The sequence below is a fragment of the Staurois parvus genome, unplaced genomic scaffold (assembly GCF_062004578.1).
Source record: "Staurois parvus isolate SC_StPar_1 unplaced genomic scaffold, SC_StPar_1.0 ptg000262l, whole genome shotgun sequence".
Classification (NCBI taxonomy): domain Eukaryota; kingdom Metazoa; phylum Chordata; class Amphibia; order Anura; family Ranidae; genus Staurois; species Staurois parvus.
The window spans coordinates 5,527,630-5,544,042 of NW_028318058.1; the positions used below are offsets into that span (position 1 = coordinate 5,527,630).

The 16,413-nt window shown below is 39.0% G+C and overlaps 1 protein-coding gene across 3 annotated transcripts in view; it reads left to right on the forward strand.

The window, feature by feature from the left end:
* TBC1D8 (TBC1 domain family member 8) overlaps positions 1 to 16,413 on the forward strand; it is a 121,452-nt gene that overhangs the window by 55,316 nt on the left and 49,723 nt on the right. For all 3 annotated transcript variants that reach the window (XM_089681257.1, XM_089681259.1, XM_089681258.1), the window contains 2 exons: positions 1,559 to 1,787; positions 8,058 to 8,298. In XM_089681257.1, the coding sequence (XP_089537383.1) occupies positions 1,559 to 1,787; positions 8,058 to 8,298 (470 nt within the window). The remainder of the gene's footprint in view (positions 1 to 1,558; positions 1,788 to 8,057; positions 8,299 to 16,413) is intronic.

The window sequence follows — 16,413 nt, forward strand, 5'->3', positions numbered from 1 at the left end:
CATGCCCAGGCCTTTTTTTCTCAGGTCCCCCACTGGCGCTTCCGGCTCCTCCCCCCTGCTAAGTGCCCCCAAATCAAGTTGCTTGCTCTGGAGGCACTCATGCGCACATCAGTTCTTGCTCCCGAGCCACCTGTGTTGTCTACAAGACACATGGAGCATGGCTCAGCCCCACTCCCTGCTTCCTCCTCACTGGCTGTGATTGACAGCAGTGGGAGCCAATGGCTGTGACTGAGCCAAAGAGGAGGGAGAGACCCAGGAGAGCTGATGTTATTGTGCACATCGCTGAATCGAGATGGGGCTCAGGTAAGCATTTGGGGTGCTGCACACTGAAGGTATTTTTACCTTCAGGCATAGAATGCCTGAAGGTAAAAAGAAATTCAGCCTTTCGAACCACTTTAACCACTTGCTGACATCCTCCCAGAACCGCACCTGCTGCTGCATGAACCTGGCGCTCTCTGTGATCACTATGACTTTCGGACACAGCTGATCACGTCCCGAAAAAGGGCCAATCATAGCGGCTGTTGACCACGTGATCAGCTGTGTCCAGTCACAACTGATCACGATGATTATCGGTAGCACTTTCTTTACGCCGTCACAGCATGGTGAAAGTATTGCCGATAATTGGCAAGTATGAAGGGAGACATCTACACTGATAATCGGTGCAGCCGCAGCAGTGCTGCCAATCAGTGCCCAGCAGTGCTGCCAATCAGTGCCCATCAATGGTGCCAGTCTCTGCCCATCAATGGTGGCAGTCTGTGCCAATCAGTGACCATCGGTGCTTCCAGTCAGTGTCACCTATCAGTTCCGTCTCTGTGCCCTTCAGTGCTGCCTATTTGTGCCCTTCAGTGGTGCCTCTCAATGCCCATCTTTGCTGCTTATCAGTGCCACATATCAGTGCCGCCTCATCAGTGCAGCCTATCAGTGCAGCCTCATCAGCGCACATCAGTGAAGGAGAACATTTACCAGTTTGCAAAATTTAATAATAGAAACTAAAAAAAGGCTTTTTTGTTAAATTTTCATTTTTTTTTTTATTTTTTTAGGAAAAGAAAGCTCTATTTGTGTGAAAAAAATGATAAAACTTTTGTATGGGTACAGTGTTGCATGACTGCGCAATTGTCATTCAATGTGCAACAGTGCTGAAGGCTGAAAATTGGCCTGGGCAGGAAGGGGGTAAAACTGCCCGGTAGGCAAGTGCTTAAGGACTGTATCCTGAAAAATGACAAAAAGTTCAGGGTTTATATGATTACTCAAGATTTCTTTGGAATAGTACCTTGCTTGAAAGAAATATTGTGGGTAGTTATTTATCATCAGTTTCTTATTGTTTTCTATATAGCACACAGAAAAGACAAAACAACAAATGCCTGCAAGCTGTCAAAAGCAGTATTCTAAAGTAAAGATTTTCCCACTGTGTATTAATTAAATTGGTGCTTAAGCTCGGTGGAACTGTGGTGATGGCTCAGGTTTTATTAAATTGTTGCATCTTACAGATGTAAAATAGCTTGCCTTGTCTGTTACAAATCTGAAGTACATTTATAACTGTGTTGTTCAAATTTCACAGGGTCTTATTGCAGAGGAAGCTAGCAGTAGGTTGGCTGAACAGGAGGAAGATCCTGAAAAGTTCCGTGAGGGTTTGGTCAAGTTTGAGAGCAGATTCAACTTTCCAGAGGCAGAGAAGCTGGTGACCTTTTATTCATGCTGCTGTTGGAAAGGCCGAGTGCCACGCCAGGGCTGGCTGTACCTAAGCATCAACCACATATGTTTCTACTCCTTCTTTCTGGGAAAAGAATGTAAGCAACTGATTATGCATTTGTTGAAATATTTATGCGTGAAAATTGCTTGTTAGTTTTGTTTTTTGACAGCACTGTATAGTCTTGTACAGAATGCTGATATTTGCAATGACCATTCCTCCCAAGGCAAGCCTAGATGTATGGCTCCATGTGCAATTTATAGTTTTTGTGGTGTAGCACATTATCTATTGATTATGTCTGTAAGACTTTGTGTAAGTATTGACCTATGTACTGTGGTGTGTTATTATTTTATTACTGAGCTATAAAGCAGGCTTTACTTCCTCTCATGCAAAAAAAAGGTTATGGGTCCTAGCTGCATGACAAAAATTGCAGACTGGTTAGTTATAAAAAAAAGTGTTCCAGCATGCTCTTATTATGTAAAAAAATGGAAATATAATACACCATTAACTGAACATGCACACATGCAATACTGGAAATAAGAGCGGGTTTACACATACAAATACATTTCTTGCTTTCAAGCAGTATGACTATGGTTTCATATAGACCTGTGTCATATATCAACATGTATACAAGTAACGTGAACAAGCTGTGTCCTGTTTCTTTTAATCTGCATAGTAGTATATGTGTTTCTCAGTTAAGAATTCTGTTTTCTCAAAGGAATGATCACTCATGTAAATTCCAGTATTAAATCACCAGAGAGATGACCATACACTTACACACCTGGCTGCTCTATGGAAGTATAGGGAAGCCAGTTTGTAGCCTTATGACAAAAAAGGAATACCTCTAAGAAAAATGGGGGAGCACATAAATCTTCCACATTTGTGAACAATAAATTGAAACTGGTCCTCCAAGGCTGCAAACAAGATGTATAGCCTGCAATGGGGTTGTACTGTACAGAGGAAAGAGATGCAAGGCTACCTCTAAAGCTGGACAAACATGGATTGAAACTGAAATATGGATCTATGTATGGCCCCATTCATGAGAAGTTGATCTATCGAACAACTTCTCACAAACAGGACTGCTGGAAAATTTACATTTGATCACAGCTGCAGTTCTGGTCTGCACATTCTGATAGCAAGGAGGCAGTGGAGTCTTCCAACTATCAGAATACAGTGACACAGCGAAGAGGATTCCGGTGTGGATGGGAAAAATGGTTCTGTTTTTTTTCGTTCACCTAGGTGGCAAACTGTGTATGGGCAGCCTAATGCCCCGTACACATGATAAGAAAAGCATACAAAAAATTTTGCGGAACCACTGATTAAACGATTTTCTCTTCGTTGATGAGCAGGATGTTTTAACCGATAACAATATTGTGAACGAAAAAATCCGGTTGAACAACAGTGAAAAATGTTGTCGTTTCGCATACGAATGAGCAATTTTTTTTTTATGCGGTGGTATGACGGTTGTACGAAAAATCTATCAAGCGCTATTACGCATGAGCTTAAACAGAAGATGACCCGGATATTTATGTCCAAGGAATCTTTGTAAACACAAACAAATAATCCAAATGTTAAAAGTAGATTGGCCTAAAGAGATAATGAAACCTGAATTCTGCATATTATATTTTTATGTATATAGGTAATGTAATAAACTATATTATACTCATTGCTGTTAATTGTTGTGTATATTGCCCGTTCTGGCCGGAAGGGCGTGGCTACAAGGTCACACGCACACTGCATCACTTCCACTTGTATGGAAGACGTCAACACTTCATATTGCCCGATGAACAATTTTTTTGGATTGGTTAATGTGGGCCACAATTTCGATCAACGAACGAATGCCTCTCGGTTGTCAGATGACTGATCAGTCGATTTTCTAATCGTGTATTGCCACCTTTTAGAGTATCAATTTTATCAATACAAGGAAATACATCTTAGGGTCACATGGATTATCAGTCTGGAAAACACATTATAGTGTACCAAGGCAAGCAAGCATTTAATGATCGCATTTAGGTTGTGAGTCTTCCCGAGTTGATGGATGTAGCTTTGAAAGACAAATACAGGCTTCTCCAAGCACATCCATCTATTCATAAAACATCAATAGCAAGGCAAGGTTCAACCTGTTTAAGGTTCTGGGTAGTATGCATGTAGTCCAGTGAAAGTAGCGATTTGTGTTTGAAGCCCATGGGGCTGGCAGCTAATGAGCCCTGGTGATCACTATCTAGAAGAAAACTTTATATGCTCTAAAAGAATTGTATATTTATTTTAAAAAAAAAGTGTGTTTTGGAATGGACCCCCCACTCCATCTTCAGGAGTCACTGGAATTATGGCAAAATGTGAAAGGCTTGGAATATTACACTGTGGACAGTAGATATATCTGGATGATAACCAGTGCATTACATAATCAGTTACTATACTGCTGCTTTTGCCTTTCCAGCCACTGCGTATTTAGCTTTGTATTGAATGGTTATAGGAGTTGCTCTGTGAAAATTACAGCAATGCAAACTGATGTTTCAGGATAGCATGAGGTTCCATTGTTAAGGTTCAAATTTGCAAGATCACAGATGGTCCCCCAAACATTGGTGGTAGATTGGACTGCTGTAATGCTGCTGTGTATCAATTTTTAATCAAATCTTTGCTGATACTTAGAGAATTCAGAGTTCTGGAAATTTGCACCTATTTTAATAGATTTGACCACTCCTCACGTCTTTGGAGTGCAATGTGAATATTTGTATGAGTGAAGTTGCAAGGATTAGCAGTTGATTTACAATTTTGTGTTTTATTTCTTTTTATGGTGTATTCCCTTGTTGTCTTTTTCTCTGAAGTGTTTAGCACTGCATTGTACATTCACTCTGAAGTAGGATTTACTGTTGTTGCCCTATTAAAAAAAAAAAAAAAAAACTAGCTCAAGAGCAGGTCTGCCCTAGCTGGCGATTTGCTTGACAGTTTCCATACAATAACATCCATTGTAGGTATTCAGCTGTCCTTTGTTCATTATATTTGAGGGAGAGGCCCTGAAGTGCTGTGTTTAGTATCTCCTTTTTAGAAAGCAGTAGAACCTGTTTTTTTAATATTATTTTTGTTCCTGGAAGCTTGATATATTATGGCATGCAGGGATCTTTTTTTTTTTTTTTTTTTTTTTTTTTACAGGGTACAGACACCACGATCCTTTAAAGAAAATAATCATATTGTCATGTATGTGAGTCTGAAATATTAAACAGACAAGCAAACATACATGCATATTGTGTGTTGTGGCAAAGGGATGAGGGGTGGTGACTGAAGAAAGCTTGGATTTGAGGGTTTCTTTGTAACATAATACATTTATATCCACTAATAAACATTGCTTACAGTTTATAGAGCTGCAAACTGTTTTGCTTTCCAACAGCATTTCTTCTGGTCAGGGCGATGGATGTTAACATTTATGTTCCATTCAGACATATACAGTATATTGTGGTAATACATTATAACATGCAAATCAAGTCATTTTGAATTGCACCTCATTGCACTATTACAGTAGTGAGAAATGCACCAACATTTCAGCGCATCACAATGCATGTCTGGTCATGCTTTGTTATGTTTGGAAAAAAACAGACATGAGCGATTTTATTTATTTATTTAATTTTTTTTTTTACTAAGCCCATATCTGGGCAAAGATATCCTACCTCCTAGTCCATCCCTCCCACCCACCTGTCACCAGTTATTAAACTGCAAGAAACCTAAAAGCCTTGCCTTGCTGTGGGGCTGCATCCGCACTGGAAGGGTCAATTGCTTGTTTATGTCTAAGGGACATAAAGGAGTTTTTACATACCACTACCCCATGCTCTGACACTGAACTGTTCCTCAGTATCCTCGTGTCCAGTGCAGGGCTAAAGTCTCTGCATTGGTCTTGTTGATGTCAGAGGACCTTAGACGAGAGGAGCATAAGAGAGAAAAGGCCGTGGGGACCAGGCTATCAGCACAAAGGAGCATGAAAGATCGAATGAGTAAAAATGCTGTACCAACTGCCATAGACAACAACAGTGAACTCTTGCAGTGCAGGGAGGATTTTTAGGTTCCCTGGAGTTTACTGTAATAAAGAAGTATCTTCTGCAGCTGTCTTTATGCTCACCTTTGTCTGGGGTCCGTTTCCTTTGGCAGCATTGTTTTCCTGGAACATAAAACAGTGGTCCAGTTTTGTAGTCTATGCCCACTTATTGGTTGCCTCTTGCTGTCATCACGCTTCTATAGTTTTAAGGATCTTGAGAGAGCTCTGGATTAGGAAGTATCCATGTCACCCAAGCAGTGACATGGACTCCCGAAGACTGACCCTTCTCCTTCCTAATAAAGAAGATAGAAGACTCGGGACCCGGAGCCCCACATGACTAAAAATTTAGGTGATTACAAAGGGGCTTTAACATTTTTAGCTTAATTTATTCTTTTGATAAATTTGCCGCTCAGAAAACAATGGCTCATCTCAATGCAGTGCATCTTAACCTACGTTCAGGCTTAAGCTGACCATAGATGCATTGAAATTCGTCCAGTTCAGCATGGACCTGCTGAATTTTGATTTATGGCTGGTCCTGTCTGAGATCTACTGATGAATGGGCTTACTGGAAAACTTAAGTTCAATCAGCCCTGCAGCACTGATCAGCGTATTCTGAAAGCAGAGTCCTGCTTAGTCCTCCACTGTCATCATACAGTGACACATCACGGGGGATTCTGGCATCCATCTCTAATGTATTGATGGGGAAATTGGCTAGATTTAGTGAAAACGTTTTTCTAATTCTTTTTAGTCATGTAATTTGGAAATATTGTATTGTCTCTATCAGTTTTTTTTTACTTGTATACTTTAAATAGAGTGTAAATTGATCTCCTGCTCTGAACAAGACCCCCCCATCTCTATATCATTGTAAAACATATCAGTTACAGAGATACCATACACAATGTTTGCAGCTGCTTCTGTCCTGCCTTATTAAAAAGTTTAGCATGCTTTGGACACATTGTTATGGTTGTATCCTGTATTAATATGGAATTTTAGACAAACGTTCAAATTTAGATACAATATGTTTACTGTTTTACTTGTCAAAAAATGTTTTTTACTATGTGCAGCCAATGTCATGGGACTTATAAGCATATACGATAATGGACAGACAGGTGACACCCTTATTCGCTGGTTTACCAGTGCAACTCCTTTGCACCACTCTATCCACAACCTGTTGAAATAAATAGACATAATCACCTCTTTTTGGTTTTCTGGTGTGTGATCTAGGATGCAAAAAAGCTGAACCAGAAAGTATAATGTTTTTCCTGGCTTTGCTGTGCTGCAGATATGCACATGACTGGTTAAAAGTATATGTAGTTCAACCCCTACCTTATAAAATGACCCATTCAGTTTAAAATAAAAACGCAAGGCAAAACATGCATGCGTGTGTGTGTGTGTGTGTGTGTGTGTGTGTGTGTGTATAATAAATACTTTTTTTCACTGCTCTACCCAGTGAAGAGCTGTACAGGAAGGGGTGTCATCACAAGTCTTGGCCATTGGTGGACAGGCAGACTATACTCCCAGCGCAGACAGAAAACTGACCACGTTGGAAAGAATGTGCTTCGCTGCCTAGCGTGGTCGGTTTGAAGTAGAAAAGAGCTTCAAGACTGGCAGGATCACAGGGTATTTTACACAAAGGAAGAAACACAAAGAGAACATGAACCTTTTTAACACAAGTACAATTTACAACAGACACATACTAGGAATATAAAATATTGGGGTAACATTCACTTTAAACATAATTACAAATCATTTGGTTTTTAACCAATAAGTATGTGTATTTTACCGGCATGTAGTTGTCTGCTTGAAGTTTCACTTTAAATATTTATTTTAAAAATTACATAATAAATGTAAACAAAAAAAGGGGCAAATCAAATGACAAAAAACACAGTGTCAGGATGAAAAGTATTTTTTTTTTTTTTTTTTACCAATCCATATATTTTGTTGTTGCTCTCATAAAAAAACAGACAGATTTATCTACCTTTTGTCATGTTCCTATTTTTTTTACAAATGATATCTGATGTAAATGTATTTATTATATCAATAATGTTGGCTAAAGTGCTGTGTGGTCCATCTGTTTATATACTCAGGTACAGCAGGGGTCAGGAATTATCTTCTCTGCAGGCTACGGCTGCTTAACAAAAACTGGAATGGTTAGCTAAAATATACACATCTTCCATTTTTATTGCTTACAAAGCTAGAGTACAGAAAAATGCTTACTTCCATTTTTACAAGTTTGTTTTGTTGTAGTTTACTGTCCAGAACATGTTTCACAGTTGTATGAAGCAAAGTGAAATTGTACAGTGCACCAATCATGTTTTGATTTTTTCTTGTTTTTTCTTAACTAAGTGAAACTGGTGATCCCTTTGGTTGAGGTCCAGAAACTTGAAAAGACATCCAATGTTTTAATGGCAGACATCATTGTGGTCCATGCACGAGGAAAGGAGCGAGAATTTTCTATGTTCCTTGATATCAGTGAAGTATTCCAAATAATGGAGCAGCTTGCCGATGTGACGGTCAGAAGACTGTTGGATAATGAAGTATTTGAACTGGACCCAAATTTGCAACAGTCCACACAAATAACAAAGAGGTATTTTTTTTTGCTTTCAGTGATGCAGTAGAAAAACATAGTTTAGGGTTCTTAGAGACGTGTTTCAGTTACAGTACAATTTACAACTGCAAAGAACAGAGTATTGCAATAAGGGATATAGAATATGAGTCAGGTGGCAGGTCTAGAGTAAATAGCATGGCTAGTAGATCTTGAAAAAGGGCATAGCCCATGAGGTTTAACATACTCATAGACATAAAGGCAGTTAAGCAATCAGACTGCTGAAAGATCTTTATATGAATGACCTTTTAGACAAATATACAAATGTTAATCATGTTTTTGGACTGAGCAAATATCCCTAATGTGACCTTATTTTTGGAAAGATTTGCATGCAATCATATAGGAAAATTTATTGTGAATTATCTTTTTACCCATAGACATGAGCTTATTATCATTCAATTTGATCAATAACAACAGGACAGTTTAAAGCAGAGTTCCACTCACTCTGTAAAAAAATAAGTCAGCAGCTAAAAAAACTGTAGCTGCTGACTTTTAAAAAAACAGCCACTCGTCCCACGATTCCGCATTGCCCCCGCTGCAGCCCGTTTCACCGGCCGTCCTGTATGCCAGGAGGCCAGCATCTTCAGTGTGGGCACCCGGCTGTGACAGCTTGCAGGTGCCCGCTGCGCATGCGCAAGTGTGCTGCACTTCCTGAATGGCTCCATCGTCTTCTGGGACCTGTCACGTGCCCCACAAGACTTCAGGGAGGGAGGGTAAGAGGACAACGTCCGTTTACGGTTGCCTAGGCGATCACAGTGGGAGCGGGTACCTGTCAAATTCGGCTACCCGTTCTGCCCCCGCTCCCCAAAGGTGCCAATCTTTAATGGGGAGCAGGGGACCAATCTTTAAAGCAGAACTTTAAAGCAGGAACTCCGCTTTAATGTCTGTGAGTACACTGGTGTTAGTTTTGGAGATCTTCCCTGACCAATTGACCCAGAGAAGAAAAATTGCAGCGTCCGAAGTAAATTTTTCCCAAATAATTTCCATAGTTTCCTTAAGATAAGGTCAGCTCTAGGGCTGTCTGCTCATTGCATAAAAATGAACATTTAGCCAGATCAGTCTAATGGAAGAATGTTTGGTAAGAAAAAACATTTGGTATTTCTGATGACCTTTTATATCTATGACTAAGAAAGCTCTGCTGCATAGTGTTTAAATTGCTGAGACTTTACCAGACAACATAACCCATAGATCAAGGCATGTTTTTGTAATGCATGTATATCCTAGATTGTTTTATACATTATCAGAAACCACTAAGTAAAGCCATGTGTTCTGTCTGAAACCAATGTTAACAGATCAAGAAAAAATTGTGTGCAGTGTGGCGCTGTTGATTAGGGAATAACAAAGTCCAAGAAAAGAAAGTAATATATCAAAAACCAATAAAGTGTGTTTGATTGTCAGCCAGGTGATTATTGTATTTTTGATGCACGTAGATTAGAGATTTTACCAATAGGGAGTATTCCTTTTGAACATACCAGTAATACTTATATTATTTTATGTGATTCGATTTTGCACGATTTGCCTTATATTGGTTTGATGATCAACCGGGTAAATATTATTTATTTTTTTATTCTTTAATTGTGTCTATTTAGTGTTTTCTATACAGTTGTAATTTGGTGCTCATGCACTATATATTAATATATATTTTTATTAGGATTTTCAAAGAAAAGGAGAAAAAGGAAATAAAACATTGTTCATTCATATCATAATACAATACAATAAACATTGTACATTTGAGCAGTGTAGTTGTTATTTCACTTTTGAGGCACTGATGAATTTGGTCTTAATTAGCTATATCATCAGAGGTATTTATATATGAATGAAAAACTTTGGTGAGGGGTTGGGATGTTAGGGGGGTTATTGGTAGGGGGGATGGAGGAAAAGGGGGGAGGAGAGGTGTAACTAGGTGGGGAAGGATGTACCAGTCAGGGATTAGGTGATGTTTTTTTATGTTGAGTGTTATCAGGGTTGTACAGAGCATTTTGGGTGATTTAACCATCGGGTCCATTTGTGGTTGAATTTAAGGAGGGAGGAAGTGTTGATTGCCCATTTTTTCTCCATTTCACATTGGAAGTTGAGGTCTGTAATCAGTGAGGTGCTTGAGGGGGTGGTTTTTGAGTTCCATAGGCTAGTGATGTTTATTTTGGCCGCAAAGAGAATGTGGGTGATAATTGTGCGGGAGTGAGAGGGAAATTTTTCAATCTCGATATGTAGAAGTGCTAATGAGGGATTCGGGGTAGTTACACTTTTGGTTATGTCAGATATTAGTTGGAAGGTAGTATTCCAGAAGGATCTAAGTGATTTACAAGACCACAGGATGTGTATTGTTGAGCCCGTTTCCCCGCACTGTTATTTTTGAGTTTAAAGAGGATTGATTGACACACTGGTTTGATGGTCAGCCGGGTCTTTTCTGATACATCTATTTTTACTTCACTTTATTGGTTTTTGATATATTATTTACTTTCTTTTATTGGCCTTTGTTATTTATGCACTTATTATCAGTGCCACACTGCACATTTTTTCTCTGTCACTTTTATGTGGGAACACATTTTGGTGCAGGCAGCATCTTTTCTCTTTAAGGGTATTTTGGCAGCGCATGACTCTATCCCTGCTTCTCTTGTTAACAGATCAGCCTGTCCATGTCCTGAGTCCATGCTATTAATTTCACATTTACTTGCTACTTTTTCTGTTACGTACATACCACCCAACAGCTAATGAGAAATACAGAATTTAGCAAAACCAAAGTTTTAGGTTAGTGGGGAATGCCAGCTTATACAGTGCTGTTGTCAAATATTACAAACATGTTCAAACTACCCTTATTTCAATGTATGTGTTGAAGGATAGCAGAAATGAATGTAAAGTAAAATGACTGCAGTTCTGTCCTGCAGGTATGGGTTTGTTGACACACAATGGCCTACCAAATCCTAACGTGTGACTACTGCAGTGCAAAGCAGAGAAAGTCACTTACAAGAGATGGGCTGGTCATTGAGTCTAATATAGAACTTGTCCCCTGTTGATGACTTGTAGTGGCACCTGGGACCTGCTTCTATTGCATGATTAGACTGTTTACACATACTGAAAGGCTGCATTATGTAATACCTACTGATCCAGGCAAGACTGGTACTACAAATAAATGTATCTGTTTAGGAATTAAGCCCATCAGGGGCTGAATTGTTGTGTAAACCCATGCCTATAGAATGCATGGGATTGGTTTGATAGCCTCAAACCAATAGACTTAAATAAACCCATTTTAAACTCAATTGTTAGGATGTGAGATTTAGAATCTTAGTCAGTGAGGTATTTGTTCTGCTAAATTATCCACTACTTCCCTACTTGAGCTTTCAGGGAAGGAAATTTGTTACAGGTAGCAAAATGCATGAACTGCTCTATAATGTGGATTGTTGAACTTATATCTTTCAATTATCAAGTTATGAAAAATTGAAACAAGTGATCAGCTCACCCTGGCTAAATAGTCATTGTCCCAGCACCAGCAGCAGCAGCAGCAGCAGATGGTGCTCAGCAGCACTCCTCCCTAAGTGCACAATCTAATATAAAACCCCAATATCAAAAAATTGGAACACTGTATAAAATCTACATAAAAACAGAATGCAATGATTTTCAAATCTCATAAACCCATTCACAATTGAAAATAGAGAACATATCAAATGTTTAAACTGAGAAAATATACCATATTAAGAAAAAAATAAGGTAATTTTGAAATTGATGGCAACAACACATCACAAAAAAGTTAGGACATGGCCATGTTTACTACAGTGTAGCACCCCCTCTTCTTTTAACAACACTCTGTAAATGACTGGGAACAAGGAGATCACTTGCTGGAGTTTTGGGAGACTGCTAACTGCTCAAAAGTCCTGGGTCTTCTTTGTGGTATTTTTCATTTCAAGATGCACCAAATATTTTCAATTGGAGAAAGGTTTGGACTGCAGGCAGGCCAGTTAAGCACCCAGACTCTTGTACTGCAAAACCATGCTGTTGTCATAGATGTAGTATATGGTTTAGCATTGTCCTGCTGAAATACGCAAAGACTTCCCTGAAAAAAGGTATTGTGCAGATGGGAACATATGTTTCTCTAAAATCTAGATATATTTTCAATGTTAATGGTGTCTTTGCAGATGTACAAGCTGCCCATTCCATACACACCAATGCACCCCCATATCAGCAGAGATGCAGGCTTTTGAACACAGCACTGATAACAAGCAGGAAAATCCCTCTCCTCTTTAGTCTGGAGGACTCAGCGCCCATGGTTTTCAAATTTTCGATTTGTTTTTCCACTTTGCAAAGACCATTTTAAATGAGCTTTGGCCCAGAGAAGACAGATGTGTTTCATGACCATATTCAGATATGGCTTCTTCTTTGCATATTAGAGCTTTAGCTTGCATTTTAGATGGTACAACGAACTTGAATGCACATTTACCAGGAACAATGAAGTCTTGGGCTGTATAAATCCTTGCATGTACCAGGTTTCTGAAGCTTGGATTATCCAAACCTGGAGGGTAAGGTCAGATTTCCTAATTTCGGGAAGAGCGGGGAAGGTATATTTGAACACATGCACAATTTTCATACTTTTGGCTCTGTATGTCACCAGAATAAATTAAAATGAAACAATCCAAATTAATTTGAAGTGCAGACCTTCAGCTTTAATTCAAGGGGTTGAACATAAATATCAAGTTCAAATTTTAGGAACTGCAACCATTTTTATACACGGTCCCTCCGTTTTCAGGGGCTCAAATGTAATTGAACAAATTAATAAAATCATAAATAAAATGTTCATTTTTAATATTTTGTTGAGAATCCTTTATTGGCAATGAATGCCTGAAGTCTGGAACCCATGGACATTACCAAGACTGGGTTTCCTCCTTTCTGATGCTTTGCCAGGCTCTAACTTCAGCTTTCTTCAGTTGTTCTTTGTTTTGCCTTCAGAAAGTGAAATTCATGCTCAATTGAGTTAAGATGAGGTGAATGACTCGACCATTGCAGAATATTCCACTTCTTTTCCTTCAAAAGCTCCTGGGTTGCTTTTGCAGTGTGTTTTGGATCATTGTCCATCTGTACTGTGAAGCGCCGTCAAATCAACTTTGCTGCATTTGACTGAATCTGGGTTGACAGTATATCTCTAAACACTGCAGAATTCATCCGGCTTCTTCTGTCACATCATCAATAAACACCAATGACCCAGTGCCACTGGAAACCATGCCTGCGTATGCCATCACATTGCCTCCACCATGTTTTACAGATGATGTTGTGTGCTTTGGATCATGAGCTGTTCCAAACCTTAGCCACACTTTTTTTCTCCCCCGTCATTTTGGTACAGATTAATCTTAGTTTCATCTATCCAAAGATATATTTTCCAGAACTGGTCTGGCTTTTTTATATGTTTTTTGGGAAAGTCTAATCTGGCTTTTCTATTCTTCAGGCTTATGAATGGTTTGCATCTTGTGGTGAACCCTCTGTATTTGCTCTCGTGAAGTCTTCTCTTGATTGTAGACTTTGACAATGATACGCACACCTCCTGCAGAGTGTTCTTCACTTGATGTTGTGAATGGGTCTTTCTTTACCATAGAGAGGATCCTGCGATCATCCAGCACTGTTATCTTCCGTGGCCGTCCATGCCTTTTTATATTGCTGAGCTCACCAGTGCGTTCTTCTTTCCTAAAAACGTACCAAACTGTTGATTTGGCCACTCCTAATGTTGCGGCTATTTCTCTGATGGATTTGTTTAGTTTTTGAAGCCTTACAGTGGCCTGCTTCACTTGCATGGACAGCTCCGTTGAACGCATGATGTAGGTTCACAGCAATAGATGGCAAATGCAAATACCACATTTAGAATCAACTCCAGACCTTTTACTTGCTTAATTGATGAAGAAATAATGGAGTAGGCCACACCTGGCCATGAAACAGCTTTTGAATAAATTGTTCAATTACTCTTGCTCCCTTGAAAATGTGGGGTTGGCTTCTCATAAGAGCTGTAATTCCTAAACCCTTCCTCAAATTTGGATGTACATACTGTCAAATTAAACCTGAGAGTGTGCACTTTCAGCCCATAGCCATTATATAAATATAGCTTGAATATGTTTTGGTAAATACCTGAAAAAAACTAAAATCGTGCCTGTGTCCAAATATATATGGACCTAACTGTATCTACCTGGGGAAAATATTTCCTAAATATTTCCCAAGTGGTGCCTATAGTGGGAGGTGAATTAAGATGCAGGAATTCCATCAGGACACCACAGGAGTAATTGTAATGGAACAGTAGTGGCGGCCTGTTCTATTGTCACCCACTGTTTATTGGGTCCATGGTGACATCAGTCTAGACTGAAAAGTTGGAAAGCAAAGTGAGATATGTGAAAATGCTGTGCCCCCTCGATCTTTGTTTAGTCTGAAAATATCACTTAAGTCTCAAGGGTTTTTGGGCCCATAAGAAGTGGAGGTATGGAATTAATTTTTTTAGGAATGTTTTAGGGATATAAACCGAAAGTGTCTGCATAAGGTACAGTATCCGAGGTAGGATGTTCATCTTTAATATGCTACACCAAACCATGAAAAGTGGCCATTTGGTAAGGTCTTGCTTGATTTTGAAAAGAAGTGGGCGAATATTAGTTCCTAAATAATTTATCGCTGAGTCTAACCATTTAGGGAGGCGTTTCCTTACATTTCTGTCATTGTTGTGAGCAAAAGGAAAATGTAGAGAGCTTCTGATTTCTGATAAGTAAATTGGAAATTCAATTAGGGAAAATTCTGCTTGGAGAGTAGGGAGTGAACTGGAGGGTTTAGTTAGAAAGAACATTGGCATAGGCTGCTACATTCTGTGGGGGACCTGTACCAACCAAAGGGGTCCTGTAATATCCAGATTAGCTTTCATATAAATTATTTCAGCCAATGACACTTACCTCCTTAGCAGTCATGTGATAGATTCATTTTACAGCAACCAATATGCATCTGCCTTCAGTGTATGCTTATGTTTACTGTTCAGTAAATGGTGTAGCAAAGCACAGCTTAGTCAGTTTATGTGAAATAATCCTTTATCAATACTAATCAATTTGTTTTTGTATGTGTTATTGAGCAGTGTAGTCTTTGTCTAGTATTCAGTTTGTCTGACAGACTTCCTGTGATTGCTCTTCCCAGCAATCCAATTCTGTACACACATAAATATTTAAAGCATCTATCTTTATTAGTCATTAAAAATATTCTTCAAGCACAGCACATGAGTACAAAATAATTATGGCTAATAGGCATCCTGCTGCTTATTGACTTTCCATCCTCTGAGTTTTTTTTCTTCTCTTTAATCTCAGATTGATATTACATGGTACATCTGGGTCAGGATTTGCAAATGGACTAAAGTGGTGTAATGAAGTTTGATGTAGTGCAAAAGCAGTGTGCTAATGTTTTCCAGTCTGTAATGGCCTGTGCATATTGGTAACACTTTCTGCTCTGGAATACAATATGTGGCACCTTTTGATAAAGCAAATCTTCTGGCAAAAAAGCAAATGCATAAAATTGTAATCGTCACCCACTGTTCACAGTACTTGTATGTAGCAATGAGAAAAATGTAGAGGTTTTGGTTCACAGAAATTTGTGGAAAGCATCAGGATATTTTGACAAAGTTTGCCATTTTGGTAACTGTATTGGAGTCAATAAGGAAGGCTAAATTAAAGTATACAGTAACTAAAGGTAAAACTTTTTTTTCGTTTTGGATTGAGTGGAGAGGGATTAGAATACCTTTTTTTTATTGCTGTCTGTGCCCCTGTTAGTGAGAGTCATCCCCTGTGTTTGTTCTGTTTACTATCATAATTGAAAGTGAAAGTAAAAAAAAAACAAATCTCACATTTTGGGTTGTCCCCAGTAATAGAGGGGAAATCTTCCAATAGGAACACCAGTTCTGGTGACCTGGGGTTCCCCAATAGATTTCCTTTATTTAGCTAAAAACAGCAATACATATTATACTCACATTTATTCAATAATACAAAAGCCTCTGTAGGAGGGGAGAAACCCGTTGACACAATTTCCGGTTCCAGTGGTTTTGTGTGACGTCACGCTCCGGAGCCATCTTGTTACTGCTGTATACCTTTGAGGCTATGCAAG